Raw genomic sequence first — 17415 nt, 5'->3', positions numbered from 1 at the left:
GATTTATTTTGCTAACTGCCAATGTGGGTATGACATCAAAGTACTGCGAGATTGATTCTTAAGCATTCCCTTCTCTCTAATAACTCTCGAGGTACTTTGATGTCACACACACACACACACACACACACACACACACACACACACACACACACACACACACACACACACACACACACACACACACACACACACAATATTTGGCAAAATAAACCTCTGCAATAAATTTTCTCTTTTGCTGATGTAAGCAAAGCCGTGTGGGCGGGGCACTGACATCTGCAGTGCCGCTTCAAGTCAAACAAACTCACATTTTCTTAATAGATGTCAGAAAGAACTGAGAAAACATGAAATGTAACAGCGCAACAGCATTTAACAAAGACAAATTCAGGGAAAATTACAGCATGTTCTCAAAGTATTTTTAAAAAGTCTAAAATATCAGGGTGTGAAAGCATGCTATTTTAATTTTATTAAATAGGCTATAATTATTATTAATTCATATTTAGTAAATTATTAGAATTTACTTATTCTTTATTATTTTCTTAACCCTGATGACATTAGCCTATACATCCTACAATAAAAATTTAAAATAAATAAATTATGTTTTATCTTTTTTTTTGCAATACACAGGCTGAATCAAATCTATGGAATAATGTGACTAATAGGTTAATTATATCAGTCATCAATTAGGCTATATCTTAATGCTGGAACCATGATTAGACTGTAGATCCCGCATGGAACCCTGTCCCCTTGGAGCAGCGATGAAAATTTAACTTTCACAGTTCACATTGCTCGAAGAATGATATGCAGGAGAATGACAGATGTGTGCTTCTAGGTGCGTGGAAATATATGACGTGACTCACAATTTCACATCCCGTGAAACGGTTGCGCTCTGTCGCAATTGCCCTTTTTAGGAGACATTCTACAAATAATTATAATAGGCTACTAGGCCAGCAGCGAATGCCTGTTGCTCCACTGATTGAATTGAAAGAATAGTGCACGGGCGGAACTGGAATTTCTACACGGGGACAAATAATGCTCCACCATGGTAAATCCTTGATAGCGTTCCCGTTTCTTTTTAATCTATCCGTCACCAAATGAGGGAAAATACCATTTACTTTGGAGATATCTGGAATGGAGCTATCTGATCTCGCAATTGAACGAAACTGCATCTCTGGAGGCGAAATCTCCAATTCCATCAGGTGAGTAGAATTTATGTGATAGCCTACGTCAATCAATTCGCGTGTTTTTTTAACCACATTTAAACGTACAAACGCAATATTTTCCATGTTTTTTAATTTATTTACAACACGTTTCTTTTCCCCTCTCCGCTTTTCAGACATATCGAAATGCAGGTCTCCAAAAGCCCTTTCATCGTCGCCACTGTCAATGCAGTCACATCAAGGCAAGAGCTGCGGTGGATATTCGAGCCAGTGATGAAGCAGACCACAGAACCAACAACCGACAAAATAAATGTAGGCTACAGTTACAAAATACTTAAAATATGAAATAGGCTATTAAGGCATTTTCACTGAATATTTTTTCAGGGTTAGTTTCATTTTAGAAGTGATTTCTGTAGCCTATATAGATAAAACAAACAAAACAAACACAAACAAATAACTAGACAGTTGACTGTAGCCATTGAGATGACTTGGAAAAAGTGTCCCAATTAACCTGAATTCACCCCTATTTGTGTTTTGCAACTTCAAAACATTGTACTGGCGCTGGTGACAAATTCCCACTTTCCAGTTTGACAATTAGCTCCTCTATAATATAACTATCAGTTAAGATCAGTAAAGCAATGAAGAGACAGAAATTAATTATTCCAGTTTTAAAATAGTTTTTTTAACAATCGTTGACATTTCTTGCACGTTTACTTTTTCTTTTCAAAACTGTTAAACTTAAGTTCAAAACTTAGCATAATATAAAACTGAATATGTAATAGTGATAGTAATTTGCTGCATTTCTACTGTAATACCATATTGAAATATATTCTAAGTCTAAACAAATGAAATACTATCAAAACTGTTAGATGTAGCTGAAGCCCTACACAGGTGTTAGTCTTTCAATTACATTACCATCTATACAAAAGGCATAACTAAGGATTTTTTTTGCACTGAAATGTAAACATGGATCATGTAACATACTGCAGTGACTTCTAAACAGCAGAGAGTGTCACACTGTTACAAAAGAAAACATTGTTATTATGTGTTGTCAGTGTTTTTGCTAGTGTATATCTTGATTTGAGACGATAAAAAATTAACTCAAAATTAATTAAATTGTGCCAAGTTGAAAGTTGGTTAGGAGAACTGTGTGAAGAGTTTTGTAAAGTGACCCAAGTATTGAGAAATGTGTCCTAGTGATAGAAAAAAAAACTGTAATCGTTTTTTATAACAATAGTTAGTTTAACAGTTGTTTGGTTTCATTATTAGCACAGTCCAGACGAAGAGGAGAAGAGAAGAAGGAGAAGAGAGCGTAACAAGCTGGCTGCTGCCAAATGCCGAAACCGTAGAAGAGAACTTATTGACCTTCTGCAGGAGGTGAATAATAGGGCTGTATTGCCAATTTTTTCATTAAGTGTTCAGGTTGGTGAACATGTATTTTGTATGTCCAGTTTTAAAATGAAACTTTTGTAATTGTTCAAAGAATCCGTCACAAATGACATAATGATGAATGAATCATCCAGGTATAAAGGGATAGTTCGCCTAATAATAAATTCTTTCATCAATTACTTACTCCATTGTAATTTAAAACCCACAGTACTTTTGCTCATCTTCACAAGTGAAGATATTTTTTTATGAAATTTGAAAGATTTTGTCATTTTGAAGTAAATTCACCCAAAACTCAGACGCTTCAGAACATTGTTACGATTTCCTGATTGGTCTAGGGCAGGGACGCAACAGCAAAATGGATGGTGGTGAATGAGTGTGCAACAGCATGAAACCACCCCATTTCAAGCTCCAGAACTGTTTCACCCAAATAACCACATTATATTTCACAAAAGACATGTGTTTATTTAAGCAAAAGAAAAAAAATTGGGTATCCATTTTTTAAATGGGGTATCAAAAATAGGGTATTGCTTAACATAACCAATCAAACTCCTCATTAACCAAACTACCTAAACTAAAAGAAAAGAAAACAAAAGTACAGCAAAATAAGCGAACTGTCTAGATAACATACCAGAGCCCGAGGCAGAGATAGCGACAGTGGAGACCCCCGCAAAGCCTTGAGGACAATGATCTATGGCGAAGTTACAGACTTAGAAGTCCAAGGCGACACCGTTGGCTTGGGTGGCTGAGGCAAAAACAGGGTGGAGCCAAATTGGTGGAGGGCTGAGGCACAGCCGGAAGGAAGATGGAGCTTGGTGGAGCCCGAATGACATCGGATCACTATGAAGCTGAGGAACAGTAGAGCCAGGGTGGAGCCAATGAGGTGATAGGCCGAGGTGGAGTAATGGGCATGGAGGGGAAGCCAGGGGATCAGTCTTGCAGAGATTGGCTGGTAGAGAGGAGACCCGAGCTGGAGCTGCACGACCCTAGCTGAGTAGGTGAGTCCTGGGGACTGGACGGAGCCAGCGGTGATGGATACAATGGGGTTGGCAGGTGACAGAGTGGAAGTGGATCATCTAGAGTTTCGAGGGACTAGGCGGAGTCAACAGTGATGGATACAACGGGGTGGGCAGGTGACAGAGTGGGAGAGGATCGTCTTAACAGTTTACCAAGTGTGCTGGCTCCGTCGAGAAGTTGATGAGACAGCGCTCCTCAACTGGCTCTTGAGAAGACTGCCCCCATGGCCGGACTTCAGGATGTACCTGGTTATGGGCTCTAGCCAAAGGAGGAGGTTCTATCTGACTCTAGCTCCCAGACAGACGCATTGGGAGGCCTTGGTTATGTGGTGGGAGGCGGCTCTCACACATGGTCAGTGACAGGAGCTAACTCTGGCTCACGACAGGTGCTAACTCTGGCTCAATATCTGTGGTGGCTCAATATCTGTGGTGGGCTCAGGAATCAAATTCAGATCCGCAACGTAAGATCTCCCATGGTGTCTAGGACACTCCAGGCTGGGACGATGAGATCTGTCTGAAGCAGGCAGAAAGATTGCGGCTGTCAATGGAACGTGTGCCAGGGAGTTGGAGATGGTGTTGCTATCCTTAATGACTCCTACGGTGAGGAAGGATCCGCACAGCCACGAGGTGTAGTCTACGAACTCAGCGAAAGGACAGTGATGCTCCCTCAACAGCAGCATCTGGCCCGGTATATTGTCCATCCCACTCCAGAAGAGATGTTTGAGTGTTTCTTGTCCCAGCATGCCTCGTTCTAGAGCTCTAGGAAGCCCTCTACATTTTCCTCCAGCGTCCAGCCGTTTTGGGGGAAACAATCCTGCTCCATTTTGGTTTGGTCAGATATTCTGTCACAAACACTGAGGTAGTGAACAAACGTATGATGCAGGATAACTCACCAAAAGATAGTATAATGAAAACAGAGAGTAGAATCAGGAATATACACTAACTACATTTACCAACAATGAGGACTGACAAAGCACTGAACAGAACAGGGAGTAAATACACAAGTAAATGAGGGCCCTAACAAGAAACAGGTGGACGAAATCAGTAACTAAGGAAAAGAACTTGGGCATAATAAAGACTAAACAAAGGAGCCGTTTACAAGACACTGTTATCAACTGAAACCTGAAAACCTTTTTATGCAGTTTGGCCATTTATTAACATGACAATGGCGTTTTGGGGGCCTGAAAATGCTAACTTTTGAGAACAGGTATCAAAGTACAAGTTTTTGAAAACAGTTTCGTTATTGTCTTCATGTAAACTACAAAAACACGAATTTGTGAAAACTGTGACATCATGCATGTGCGTATTACGTGTTCATTCTATAGGCGAGTTTGTTTCTTTACGAAGTGACATCGCCAACTTCTGGCATGGCATGATAGTGCTGCGTTTTAATTCGTTAAAAATGATCCGTGTGAAAAGGATCATTTTAACAACGTTGTCTGTACTCGAAATATGCTAAGAAAAACCTTTGTTGTCGTGTAAACGTACCCTGAAAGGGTTTACAGGAAACCAAGACACATGTACTGAAAACAAGATAGAACCCTAAAAGTTCTGAAGATTAACACAAGTCTTATAGGTTTGGAATGACACGAGAGTCAGTAATTGATGACAGAATTGTCCTTTTTGGGTATACGCTTTAACAACACATAAATTAATGTTTTCATAGTTTCAATTCATAGTTTTCAGTCACATGACTGGCGCAAAGACCTGGGGAGGCAAAACATCCATAGAACTGCAGCACAGGCCTGTTCATTTTGTCAATCCAAGAATATATTGATCAATTCTCAAAATAAGAAAAACAAAAATATGTGAACAAATTCCAAGTTTTGGATGCTTGTGATCCATATACAGCACCTGCTGCAGTATTTCAATCATTCGACATTCGAAAACACTAAACATGAACATATGTGATCATCGGTAGGGTTTATACTGAATTTGATAAGCAATACAGAAAAGCAGATGAACCCAGAATATGAATGCAACACATTTTTTATAATTGTTTTCTATGGAAAAACCCTTAACGAGAATCTGCATGTTGCATTTATATTCTGGGCTCATAATCAAACCTGCACAAACATAGTATGCATAAGTGTATATTGAATTTGGTCTCACTATATTAGTAATTAGTACAAACTAGACTGGTAAGAATTACTGCTGGGCAATGGAGGAAAGCCTCGTTTCTAAGTGTTTGACGTAATGTGAAAATTATGAATTGAGAAAATGGAAACAATTCCATTGGACAATCCAGCTGTGTGTTTCAGGGAATCTGACACTGTTACGTAATTACCAGAAGCACACGCTAATGAGAACCAGCTGTGAATTTGTTTCCAGGAGACTGAGCGCCTGCACATGGAGCAAGTTGTGCTGCAGAGGCAGGTGAGCTTCCTGCAACAGGAGAAGGAACAGCTGAAAATGCTGCTGGCGTCCCATGCATGCATCTGCACACTGGTACAGGACAAGCCTCATTCCTTGGACACCTTTCTGTCAAGAGAGCTTCTACCATCCAGAATTTCCATCGCGATAAAACAGGAACCTTTGGATGATGTTAGCGGGTCAGAGAGTTTGGCGCTCCAACATGCAGACATGCAGTGGAACTGACAGAGAAAAGCCATGACTTACACTAAATTCAGTGAAGAAGATGATGGACTAGCGCTTTTTAATTCAATATCTTTGTAAATACCTCAGTACCATAACCTTACGCAAGAGACATTCTGCAATCAACATTCAACTTTTCCTGTGGTAAGAAACCCATTCCAGATGGGAGTGAAATAATTTCTGGTGCTCCGTCATAATTTTTTTTTTTACTTATTTGTGACATAATTAGTCTATTATAACATTTGTCTTTGAAATAGTGATACTTTGTAACAATGGCTGTTAATGTTTGGTGTTTTTAAATGTGTTAAGTCTGACTCTAAATGAACTAACCTTATACATTTATCTGATTTGTCAAATACATAACAAGGGCTTGACACAAGAACATCCTGATGTTGAACATATTGAAGATTGTTGCCAATCGTGCTGACTGAGGTACCAAGGTAATGTTATCTAGTTGGCTTTAACGTTAATGATTTGTAATTGTTAGAAGGCACCAGTAAGAATGGTTTGAAAATTATAAACCAAATCAAAGATGTTTAACACATCACAGCGTATCGTTTTCTAGCCAAAGTGTGTTTATGAATTTATAACTGTCAATAAATACATATATATATATATATAATTATTTTTTTTATTTTTTTATATTTAGAAATATGTAATTTCATTTTTGTGTGTGGTATACTGCAAAGTTATCAGCAAATCAGTTCAAATCAGCAGTTTTGAACAGAAAGCACAATAACTGTTGGTTATAATGTTATACTTTTCAGATGATATGTAACTTCATAAGTATACAAAAACATTCGATTCTATATATCTGTCTGTAAAGAATTATAATTTACGACTATTATGAACCCACTGACTATCATTGTATAGACAAAAATATAACAAAACAAAACACTAAAATTTTTTTCAAAATATCTCCTTTTGTGATTCACAGAAGAAAGAAATGCACATAGGTTGAGTAAATGATGACCCAATTTTCGTTTTTGGCTTACTATCCCTTTAAGCATTTAGCTTAAACTTTTCAGTACATGGAACAAGACAGAACATGCCCCATGGAGGCTATTTTGACTTCTGCAAAGGAGTGGCAATACTCAGGCACGCATGAAGAGCCCCCTTCCCCATTCCATAACAAAAGGAGGAGGATTTCCACTACGCTGTGGGCATGAGTTCCTGTTTGGGATTTGGGAATCTGACTTTCAATTCACACAGGCTTTTGCGTTTTCTATTTAAAGGTCACAGGATATTGTGAAAAATCCCCCAAACGCTTAATAGCTTTCTTCAGGTGTGAAGAAGGAAGAGTGCTGTTAGGTGTCCGGTGTTCACACGGAGATGAAACCTTGACTCACATTTCCTTCGAAAAACAAGACTTAGTATTTTGCTCAATCAGTAAGATGGATATCTACTGTAGGCCATATGTCACTCAATCAGTAAGGAAGGAGAGAACTTCAGTATGAAATGTCTTGACCGAAAGTTGGTCACATAACCACAGATCTCAGATCTTTTATCTCAACAAAGAGATCAAGACAAAATAAACCACCGGTGAAAAAAATTACTGATTAAAAGAAATGTAATTTCGTAGAAATAAACAATAATGTAGATTAAAATAGTTAACTATTTTAAGTTGTAATATTTGACAAAAGTGCTGTTTTTTTCTTTATTTTTTTATCAAATAAATGCAGGCTTGATGAGCATAAGAAACTTTCAAAAGAATTAAAAATAGAAATGTTTTACAAACATTTGACCGGTACTGTCCTGAACATTTTCGTAAGTGGAACTTGTCCATTGTCCATGTGATGACACAAAAATAAAAAGTTTATTGGCATCAATTGTTCGGTTTCATGAGAGCCTTAAACATCATTGGAACCTTTCCATTGGAAAAAAAACAACAACATTCTTTATAGTGGAAAAATGCTATTTAGATTATTCAAATGTTCTTGTAAAATTACTGTTACTTGAATGGTACTTTCGGAAAACTTCAATGGTTCTTCTGTATGGCATTACTTTGAAAACACCATTTTTGGAGCCTTATTTTTTAAAAGTGTACTCTGCAGTATCAGTATGACACCTGTGTGAACTTGTGGAGAACTGACCTCATACATCGATTAAACAACACCTTAAACAAACAATTACAAACATGACTAAGAAGAGTTGAGTTCTCTTTGTCATCGAATGTTTTCATAGTCTTCATACTTGTGTCAATGAATATGTCTACTTTACACTAAAATCTCAGAATCTATTATAGAGCGAAAACCAAAGAAAGGCGCAGGAAAAGTTGTTGCCTCTAGCAAATCCGGACAGGCAGACACTCCTCGCGTTCACACTTGCAGGCGTGGTTCCGAATTCCACTTCCTCCTCACACGCATCATTACGTTTAAGTAACACATCACCAGCAGAAACTTGGGAGACTTCAACAGTGTTTGCTTGGATGTAACCGAGCAGAGAAAAAGTAGGATACTCCAATATTATGGCAGACAAAGGACCTATTTTGACCTCAGTCGTCATTTTTTACTTGTCCATCGGAGCCGCGATATTTCAAATTCTCGAAGAGCCGAATTTAAAATCAGCTTTAGAAGATTATAAAAATAAAACTGCCAGTTTATTAAAGAAATATCCTTGTTTAAAGAAGGATGCTCTGGATGAGATCATTGAGGTAAGCTGATTTTTGATTCCACAAGTTTAGGTTTGGTGGTTAGGTAAACATTTCAGAAACTCTTTGGAAAGTTTTCAAGTGTTCTCAAAGTGTTTATCAAGCGTCGATTATTGCCGACGTAAAACATTTACCGTTGCTATGGTGTTTCTTAAAGCGGCTTGGTCTTCACAAGCGACTAAGAAAGTCTCTTCTGAGCTTAATGTGAGTTTAGAGCGTTTTCAGCCCTTTTTACCTGATTTTGTTATTCTTGTAGCCTTTGCATGGGCTACAGAACCTTCATTCAAGTATGGGCTATACGAAACAAAGTAAAACTTTGTCGTAAACGTGTCAAATCTCTGTAGGTGACGGTATTCGCGATCTTAAAAAAAGACTGAAGCGCTATTGTTTCATGTTTGTGGACTTTTCCCCCAATGGGCAATAAATTGTGGCGTAGCCATTCTTAGGAATGTGCCTTTGCCAGGCATACATTGTACACTCGATCAGGCGCTAGTAAAGTACCTCGAGAAAGCGCGCGCCCACGTGCTTTGTGGAGCGAACATGAAAACAAAGCAAGCTTGTGTGTTTATGATTGTTTCGCTTTGATACAGTTTGTTAGTTAATTAAGTATAAGACACAAAATCACCCAGTAAGTTTTAACATTAGTTCCATAACATAGGCTAAATGTAACATAATACAGTTAACTATTTTCTTTTACATCTCATTCTGGTTAATTTAACTATGATTTAATCCAGCAGATAGTTAATAGTTAATTAATAAACCAAGATTTATTATGCACTTTTGTGTAGTATCAATCAACATCTATTACATGTTTGAAACAGGATAATTCTTGCTCATTTCATTTGGTAACCGCAGATTTTTAATTTGTCACCAGAGAACATGATGTACTGAAAAGATGAACTAGTTTAAATTCAGTCATACTATGAGAAGATTTTATGAAGAACACCAGTAAGTATTCATGCTATACAGTATTGAGTAAATGGCATTACTTAGTGCAGATGCTTTTTTCACAACTTTTAGTATTTGATTTACAGTATTGATACGGGCAGTAATGGCATATACAGTGTCATATCTACAGTGATCAAAACTTTTAAAACAGTAAGGATAAATATTATTTATGTAAAGGTTTTTTTTTGGTTTGTGTTTTCAGTTTGTTTTGGGATTGTATGTTTTCTAAAATGACACGTAACATTTTAAGTACTGTAACATTTGTCATTTGGAATCTCTAAGGGTCTAATTGTTTCATATTGAATTAGCTGATTGTTAAATTTGACCATAGTGCTAACATATATATTTTTAAAGCCATAATATTTGTTTCTTGGGTGTGATGTAACATGATATGGCAAAATAAAACCTGTTCCTCAGGTTTTCATACTACAACACTGAAGTAATGTTAAAGGTTCCGAGGGTTTTTGCAGTGACCATTTTTTGTTTCTCCAAAGAATCTTTCATCAAAAAGTTCTTAACATTTTAACAATCTAAAGAACCTTATTCCTATATAAAAAACAAGTTGTGCAATGGAACCATAGATGCCAATAAAGAACCTTTATTTTTAAGAATGTAATGTTCTGTAAAATAAATGAGCTGGAAGATGAATTGAATTTGTTTTTACTGTAGGCTATTTGAAGGGATAAGAAAAGTACATACGAGTTGTTTCAGTGACATATAAGTCAGAATGAGAACAAGACTTTAGATCGTCCTACTCTTTTAGTAATTTTGGGTAAGGTGTGTTTGTTTGCTTAGCCGCTAATTTAGGCATTTAAATAGCCATGTTTACTGTCTGCAGAGATAGGCTGACTCTTATTAGTGTATATGAAGACAAGGCTTTATTTTGCTGATATCTCAACAAACGCTAAACACTCTTCCTCTTTTCCTGTTGTTTTTACTGTCTGACGTATGGAAGGCCGTTTCCGTCTCTGAGTAAAAAATAAAACGGTTAACTGTAAGATGAGGTGTAAGAAATGAAGTTGCAATTGTGGAATAAAATTTACATTTTTGTCACAGTTACCTTTTTACTCTGAGGTGGAAACTGGTTTCTATTGCTACTAATGTGATTTGCAACACAAATGAAATATACCCTAAAGCTGCATCTGATTATAGTTTGTAAAGGTGAAGAATTCTTCTTTCATCCCCATTGTTTACATACAAACATTGTGTATTCCTCTTCTAGTTTCAGACTCCGTTGCAGTATACACATTTGGCATTTGTATTTATTGTTATATATTGTAGTTAATATTTTGTTAAATGTTTCAACATCAGGTTGTGGCCGAGGCAGCTGGAAGAGGTGTGACTGTAACAACAGAGAAACAATTCAACAACTGGAGTTGGGAGAATGCAGTTATTTTTGCTGCCACAGTCATCACTACCATAGGTAGATATTCCTATAGAGACAAGTTTTGACTGACTTTACTGACTTATATTGCAGGGTTGCGTTAGAACCAGCGATAGCTCGATTCCACTTTTTACCAGAGCGTTTATCAATACTACTTTTATCGATACTGTAGCCTTGTGTATCTGTCTATACCAATTTGATACTATTATGTTTATTTATAACACAATATATATATTACATTTCAAAAAGTTGATTGCTGGCGAACATGACGCAGGGCAACAACTCGCTGTGTGATAAAGCCTATAGAATGCAGTTAGATGCCACTAAAATTCAAGATGTCAGGGCAAAAATGCCCCTGTATGAGTTTTTGTCTCTTCATGATATAGAAATATCACCCAAGTAACGAGCACAATATCACATGAGTGTTGTTTTTGTCCCGAATAGCACAAGTGCAAATGTGATATTGATGTCATACAACAGTTCAATAAATAAGAAGTATATATTGTTATCTTTTAAACGCAATATTGTTTGCTTTGCACAGTTTTGCCTACGAAAATATTACCTTTAAAGCCAGAGCAGAATTCTTCTGCATCTCCGAGAAACACACAGTGGTGCAAATCCATAGCCGGAGCAAATCCACTTGTCCCGTTGGTAAAAAAATAAAAAAATAGCCAATCACCATGGAGTATTTCGCTTTCAGCGATTAGTAGTGTTCAGAAAAGTAACATGGCTAGCCTCCCTTGGTATATCAACCAATCATCGACAAGATGTAAATTACGTGATATTAGTTTGAACTGCTGTTACTATGGAGAGTAGAGATAAAGCAAACACATTTACTAAACTACCATTCAAATAACAGTTCCAAAATAAAAATGAAGGAAATGCCTAATGCCTAAATTGAACATAGGCTATACAGCAATCACAGCAATCGTGCTCTTTTAACACAGCCATTTAAAAGAAGGATGGATTTTTGCTTCAAGTTACAGGCTAGGACTAAGTAGGTGAACTTATATTTACATTGTCTTGTAATGTATGTGTCGTTTTCTTTAAATATTCTGTCTATAAGTGACCAAAAAAGCCATTTTAAAGCAGTTAATAAAATCTGACCGCTAAAATTGTGTGCCCGCCTTATTTTAAAATCTCCCACTCCCTTTCTCTATCTCCTCAGACTCACGTTTCGAGGTTTTCAGAGTCTCGCGGTGGTTACACTTACAGTGGTGAAATAACAAACAAGAAATACACATTCTGAGACATAAAATGAATAACTGGGAATTTTATTAACATTAAATTGTCCTTCTCCCATTTTCACCACAGAATTTTGGGTAAGCTGGGGCCTGGGCCTCCTTTGCCTCCCTTGACGAGCCGCCACTGGTTCTTTGGCAGTGGTTTGGTGTGTCCCTAATTTAACAGGGAGTTAACGTTGATTTAACCCTGAATAAGCTGGGTTAATTCATCCTTAAAAGAACGATTTGTTGAGTAAAAAGAGTAAGTCTTTAGTCTTCGGTGTCAAAGCATTATTATTAGTATTTGATTGAGTCGAGTGTTACTTGGATTTGTAAGTACAATAATGGTTACCAGATATCCTAATGACAGAAAACAGATATTTAACATGGGCTTGTCTACTCAATGATTTCAGGTTACGGTAATGTTGCCCCGAAGACAACTGGAGGCCGTTTGTTCTGTATCCTGTATGGACTCTGTGGCATTCCTCTTTGCCTCACCTGGATAAGTGAACTGGGTACTTTCTTTGCCGGCAGGGCAAAGCGCCTGAGTCAGGTGCTCCTCCACAGAGGCCTCACTGTGGTAAGAATATCAAGATCAGTGCCTTTTACTTGTCTAAAGAGAAAAACAATTGTTTTACCATATCCCCGTTCATGTTTTCTCCTTCACTACAGAAAAAAGTACAGTTCATCTGTACTATTGTATTCCTTTTATGGGGTTTCCTGGTTCACTTGATCATCCCAGCCTTTGTATTCATGACCATTGAGGACTGGACTTACTTGGAAGGCCTGTATTTCTCTTTTACCACCATGACGACTGTTGGTTTCGGTGACTATGTAGCAGGTATGTAGATTTGTAGATTTGTGCATTTTTGATACATGAAACATGTAAGGTTGCAGGACACTATTAGCAGCATGTTAGCCAGTGTTCAAAGCGCCAAATGCGAGTAAGAGTTGAAACGGTGTTACTCGCCAGTTGCCCTGTACATTTTTTTAAAAACGAATTTTGACAATGCATGGTGGTGATAATGTGATTATTATTTAGTGCAATCATCAAATCCCTACATTTGTGATGTAATTATATAAATGTATAGTCAGAGGGTGCATGTTTTATGAGAACTGTAACAGCACTGTGTTTTCAGTTTCGATTCACAGTAAATGCTACTTCTGCAAGTGCTGTGTGTTTGAATCGCTTCTATGTTTGGGAGTGCAACATTCGCCATGAGCATCATTTCTAAATCTCTTGTTGTATCAACAAAGAGAAGCGATATGGTCTCCCTTCGGTTTTCCGCCAAAAAAGCTCAATGGTTTAACGTTTGAAAACATAGAAATTAAGACATAAATAACATGAATGTTAGAATTGTAATTGTACTGTTGTTCTGTAAAATAAGATAAAGTTAATAATAATAATAATAATAGTACTTTTGTTATAACATATTGTATTATAATATAATATCATGATTATTCATTTTTTTAATTTTTTATTTTTTTATTTTTTACATCCGCACAGAAAGACGTCTCTCATAGTGTGGAAATACTGAATTGGGTCTTAGGTATTAAACAGTTAGAAAACCCCTGGTATAGCCTGCTCTTTGAGCCCAGTGGTTAAAAAGTACTTGCCCTCTGTCAATCTGAGATGTAGCGCAAATCTTGGGTTCATCAAATCTTGAGTGCATCATCTTTCTGTCCACCATACACCATACATTCTTTCCTGTGATCTGTGATTTGTGATTCTGTATAAACACATGCTTTTTAAAAACAGCTTCTATGTGGTGTACAAATAGATCTAAATAAGCATATTGGTGTATGTTTTGAATAAAGGAAATTCATTTTTGTTTGTGTATAGGTGTGAACCCAGAAAACAACTACCCGAATCTCTACAGATTCTTTGTGCAGCTATGGATCTGCCTGGGTCTTGCCTGGTTGTCACTGTTCTTCAGCTGGAATGTGCATATGGTGGTCGAGGCTCATAAAGTGCTGAAGAAAAGGAGGCTGAGACGCCACAAGCGACCCATTAATGACGTACCGGAAAAAAAAGAAGTAAAGAAAGCCCAGAAGCTGCCGCGTCTCACTGGCGCCATCGACATCTTTGATTTCATGTCTGAGAAAGTCGAAGACTACACCGATGTCATCCGAGCTATCGGAGCAGCCGAGAGATGGAAAAAGAAGCAGGAGGAGGAACTGGCACGGTCCAAGAGCTGCAGTGACCTACTGCAGGGCCTGATCATCCCACTCGATCACTCTCCTCGACTGAAACGGCGGTTCAGCGTCAGTGCAAACATGCGAATGGACATTTCTGGAGAGTCAACGGATTGCCTCAACAACAAACAAGAGGAACAGGCACTACTGAAAGAGCACCACAGAGACCAAAAAGACCCTAAGATTGATAGAAAGGGAATTAAGAGAGCTGAGAAGCCTGGACTCTGTTCATGGGAAACCAGAAAATCTGACCCATCAATATTTCAGAGCCCTGTTCAAAGCCATACCGTTACTACCAGTAATAGGGGTTCAAGATTCTCAGTGTCCAAAGTATCAGAAGACCATTTAGTAGGGAAGAGAAAAAGCATTGGTTGAAGAAGAGACTGCTCTACAATGTCTTCAAAAACAATTAGGCTCTTCTTTGAATCTGTAGTAAGGGAACAAGATTATCCATGTTTAAAGTATTGAAGACTATTTGTTAAAGAAAATAGCATTGGTTTAAGAAAAGGCTTATCTACAAGATCTAAAAGACTGAAGAAAAGACTGATCTATAAGGTTGTAGATCGAAAGATTGATCTACAATGTCTCCAAAAGCAATTCAGTTCTGCTTTAAATCAGTAGTAGGGGATCAAGATTCTCAGTGTCTAATGTATCAAATACTATTTGTTAAAGAGAAAAAGCATTGGTTGAAGAAGAGACTGATCTACAAGGTCTAAAAGACTGATGGAAAGACTCATCTACAATGTCTTCAAAATCAGTTGGAGGGGATCAGGATACTCAGTGTTTAAAGTTTCGGTAGACTATTGGGGAAAAGAAAAGACATTGGTTGAGGAAGACTGATCTAGGTCTAAAAAACTAAAGAAAAGACTGATCTACAAAGTAGCAGATAGACTGGTCTACAAAATAATTTAGCTCGGCATTAAATCATGAATTTTCAGATGTGACGATCATTATGATTGAGCTGATACTTGAGGAGCTAAAAAGAGAAACTTTAAGACCCTAAAATGTTGCTCTGATATGCAGACAGGTGCATCCTCTTGCAAAATCATGCTGCAAAATTATTCATTGCTTTTCAAAGTATTGAAAAACATTAAGGTAACACACATGGTCTTGCAGACAGTCTGTGACCAAGATAAGGATATAAGGGTTGGCAGAGGAAATGAAACCGATTTCCTCCCATGCCCTGGACCTTCACAGACATTAGACAGTTTGGGTGTGGTACTATGGTTTTAACCATGGGGTTTTCATTCTTTCTCTGGATTTATGTTACCAAAATGACTGCCAGGACAAATCTCTGGCTAAGTTTGAAATGGAATACTAGCACACTGCTAACTGTGCAGTATTTACTGAATAATGCGCTCTTTTTTTTTTTTTAAGTTAAAAACTTGAGCTCGTATGCCATTGCTGCACCACTAGCGACACCAAAGGAATTGGAAAAATAATGACTTTTCAAGCAGGTTTTACAAACACTACTTGTAGCTTGGTTGGACAACCAGATAGCCCTGCCCTGAGCTCACGCCATTGGTTTAGCCAATATTGCTGTGTCGGGATGCTCAAACAAACAGAGCTATGTTTTGATGCCACTGCATGAGCAATGTTCTAGATTGCTTTTGCAATATTTGCATACTGCAAATAGCATGCCATGTAGTTAAAGGAGAACTCCGGCGCAAAATGAACCTGGGGTGTAATAACACATTGGTACCGAGTCGACTGTTCTCTGGGATTTGTTTTCATGATAATCGAGTGTAAAGTGTTTTATCTCTAAAAACTGTTTAGCTTATAACGCTAGTATATGGGGCATATAATAAGTAAAAAGAGATCGCTAGTTAATACCACTAACAAAGCTCAAAATAGCCCCACATTAACACGGTAGCTTAATGAGGGTCTCTACATACAAACCGAAGCACTGAGAACTTTGTAAGTGTACAGACAGTATAATAAACTTTATAATGACAGTAACATCGTGTATACAGGCAGGAGCCATCTTTGGGAAACCACCTCGACCAGTCGAACCACTAACGTCGTTCTAAGTGAGCTGACCTGTGAGATTCCAAGTCACAGTTCAGCTCGTAGCACGGTGTTCGTGGTTCGACTGGTCGAGACTGTTTTCCAAAGATGGCTCCGTGATGGTACTGTCTTTATAAAGAATATTATTATTAAAGGGTTAGTTCACCCAAAAATGAAAATGATGTCATTAATGACTCACCCTCATGTCGTTCCAAGCCCGTAAGACCTCCGTTCATCTTCGGAACACAGTTTAAGATATTTTAGATTCAGTCCGAGAGCTTTTTGTCCCTCTATTTAAAATCTATGTGCGGTATACTGTCCTTGTCCAGAAAGGCAATAAAGACACCATCAAAGTAGTCCACGTGACCTCAGTGGGTTAGTTAGAATTTTTTGAAGCATCGAAAATACATTTTGTTCCAAAAATAACAAAAACGACGACTTTATTCAGCATTGTATTCTCTTCCGGTTCTTAAACTGTGTTCCGAAGATGAACCGAGGTTTACGGGCTTCTAACGACATGAGGGTGAGTCATTAATGACATAATTTTCATTTTTGGGCGAACTAACCCTTCCAAAAAATTGCCTCCTCGTGAAAGATTTGTCTATGGAAGATGTTATGGGACGTAACTTGATCTTACCACCTGACTGACTATGGACTTTTATCAAGAATTTTGCCTTCCATTCTTTTTGATTATCCTTTGTATTTTCACTTTTGATAATAAAAAAAGTATTTTTTCACAGTAGGCCTATGCCTCTTTTTGCTGTTGCCAAACCTCATCCGGCCTGTTGTCAGAAGTGATGAATTGAGTTAAGCATGACTGAGCGTGATGAACACCTAAGTTCTTGTTAGTTAA

The 17415-nt window shown here is 37.7% G+C and overlaps 2 protein-coding genes across 6 annotated transcripts; both read left to right on the top strand.

The window, feature by feature from the left end:
* The first annotated feature begins 988 nt into the window (after positions 1-988).
* On the top strand, positions 989-6594 carry fosl2l (fos-like antigen 2 like). Of its 2 annotated transcripts, XR_013200065.1 has the most exons (5): positions 989-1196; positions 1334-1469; positions 2427-2534; positions 5891-6298; positions 6522-6594. XR_013200065.1 is itself a non-coding variant. In XM_077221153.1 (4 exons), exons 1-4 carry the CDS (start codon positions 1129-1131, stop codon positions 6155-6157), a joined length of 579 nt encoding a protein of 192 aa, XP_077077268.1. In that variant the 5' UTR covers positions 989-1128; the 3' UTR covers positions 6158-6351. The 2 variants fall into 2 exon arrangements, 1 of the variants encoding a protein (XP_077077268.1); XM_077221153.1 differs by lacking the exon at positions 6522-6594 and having other exon boundaries at positions 5891-6351.
* Positions 6595-8516: 1922 nt separating this feature from the next.
* Positions 8517-17301, top strand: kcnk5b (potassium channel, subfamily K, member 5b). Of its 4 annotated transcripts, none has more exons than XR_013200062.1 (6): positions 8518-8807; positions 11064-11175; positions 12773-12939; positions 13032-13200; positions 14203-16745; positions 17091-17301. XR_013200062.1 is itself a non-coding variant. In XM_077221152.1 (5 exons), exons 1-5 carry the CDS (start codon positions 8622-8624, stop codon positions 14928-14930), a joined length of 1362 nt encoding a protein of 453 aa, XP_077077267.1. In that variant the 5' UTR covers positions 8517-8621; the 3' UTR covers positions 14931-17301. The 4 variants fall into 4 exon arrangements, 1 of the variants encoding a protein (XP_077077267.1); XR_013200063.1 differs by having other exon boundaries at positions 8527-8807; positions 17085-17301; XR_013200064.1 differs by having other exon boundaries at positions 8527-8807; positions 14203-16781; positions 17050-17301.
* Positions 17302-17415: the final 114 nt, after the last annotated feature.

This window comes from Siphateles boraxobius, unplaced genomic scaffold (assembly GCF_051911475.1).
Source record: "Siphateles boraxobius isolate OS27281-9 unplaced genomic scaffold, OSU_SipBor_1 8, whole genome shotgun sequence".
In the NCBI taxonomy this organism is placed as follows: domain Eukaryota; kingdom Metazoa; phylum Chordata; class Actinopteri; order Cypriniformes; family Leuciscidae; genus Siphateles; species Siphateles boraxobius.
Note: the sequence above shows the minus strand (reverse complement) of the source record. Positions and strands in the feature narration are given on the sequence as shown.

Bases quoted from the DNA above. Each gene is read 5' to 3' on its own strand.
- kcnk5b (XM_077221152.1), top strand. From the start codon at position 8,622: ATGGCAGACAAAGGACCTATTTTGACCTCAGTCGTCATTTTTTACTTG. The intron at 8,808-11,063 runs GTAAGCTGATTT...TTTCAACATCAG, and splicing joins CTCTGGATGAGATCATTGAG to GTTGTGGCCGAGGCAGCTGG. The intron at 11,176-12,772 runs GTAGATATTCCT...CAATGATTTCAG, and splicing joins CACAGTCATCACTACCATAG to GTTACGGTAATGTTGCCCCG.
- fosl2l (XM_077221153.1), top strand. From the start codon at position 1,129: ATGGAGCTATCTGATCTCGCAATTGAACGAAACTGCATCTCTGGAGGC. The intron at 1,197-1,333 runs GTGAGTAGAATT...TCCGCTTTTCAG, and splicing joins GAAATCTCCAATTCCATCAG to ACATATCGAAATGCAGGTCT. The intron at 2,535-5,890 runs GTGAATAATAGG...ATTTGTTTCCAG, and splicing joins TTATTGACCTTCTGCAGGAG to GAGACTGAGCGCCTGCACAT.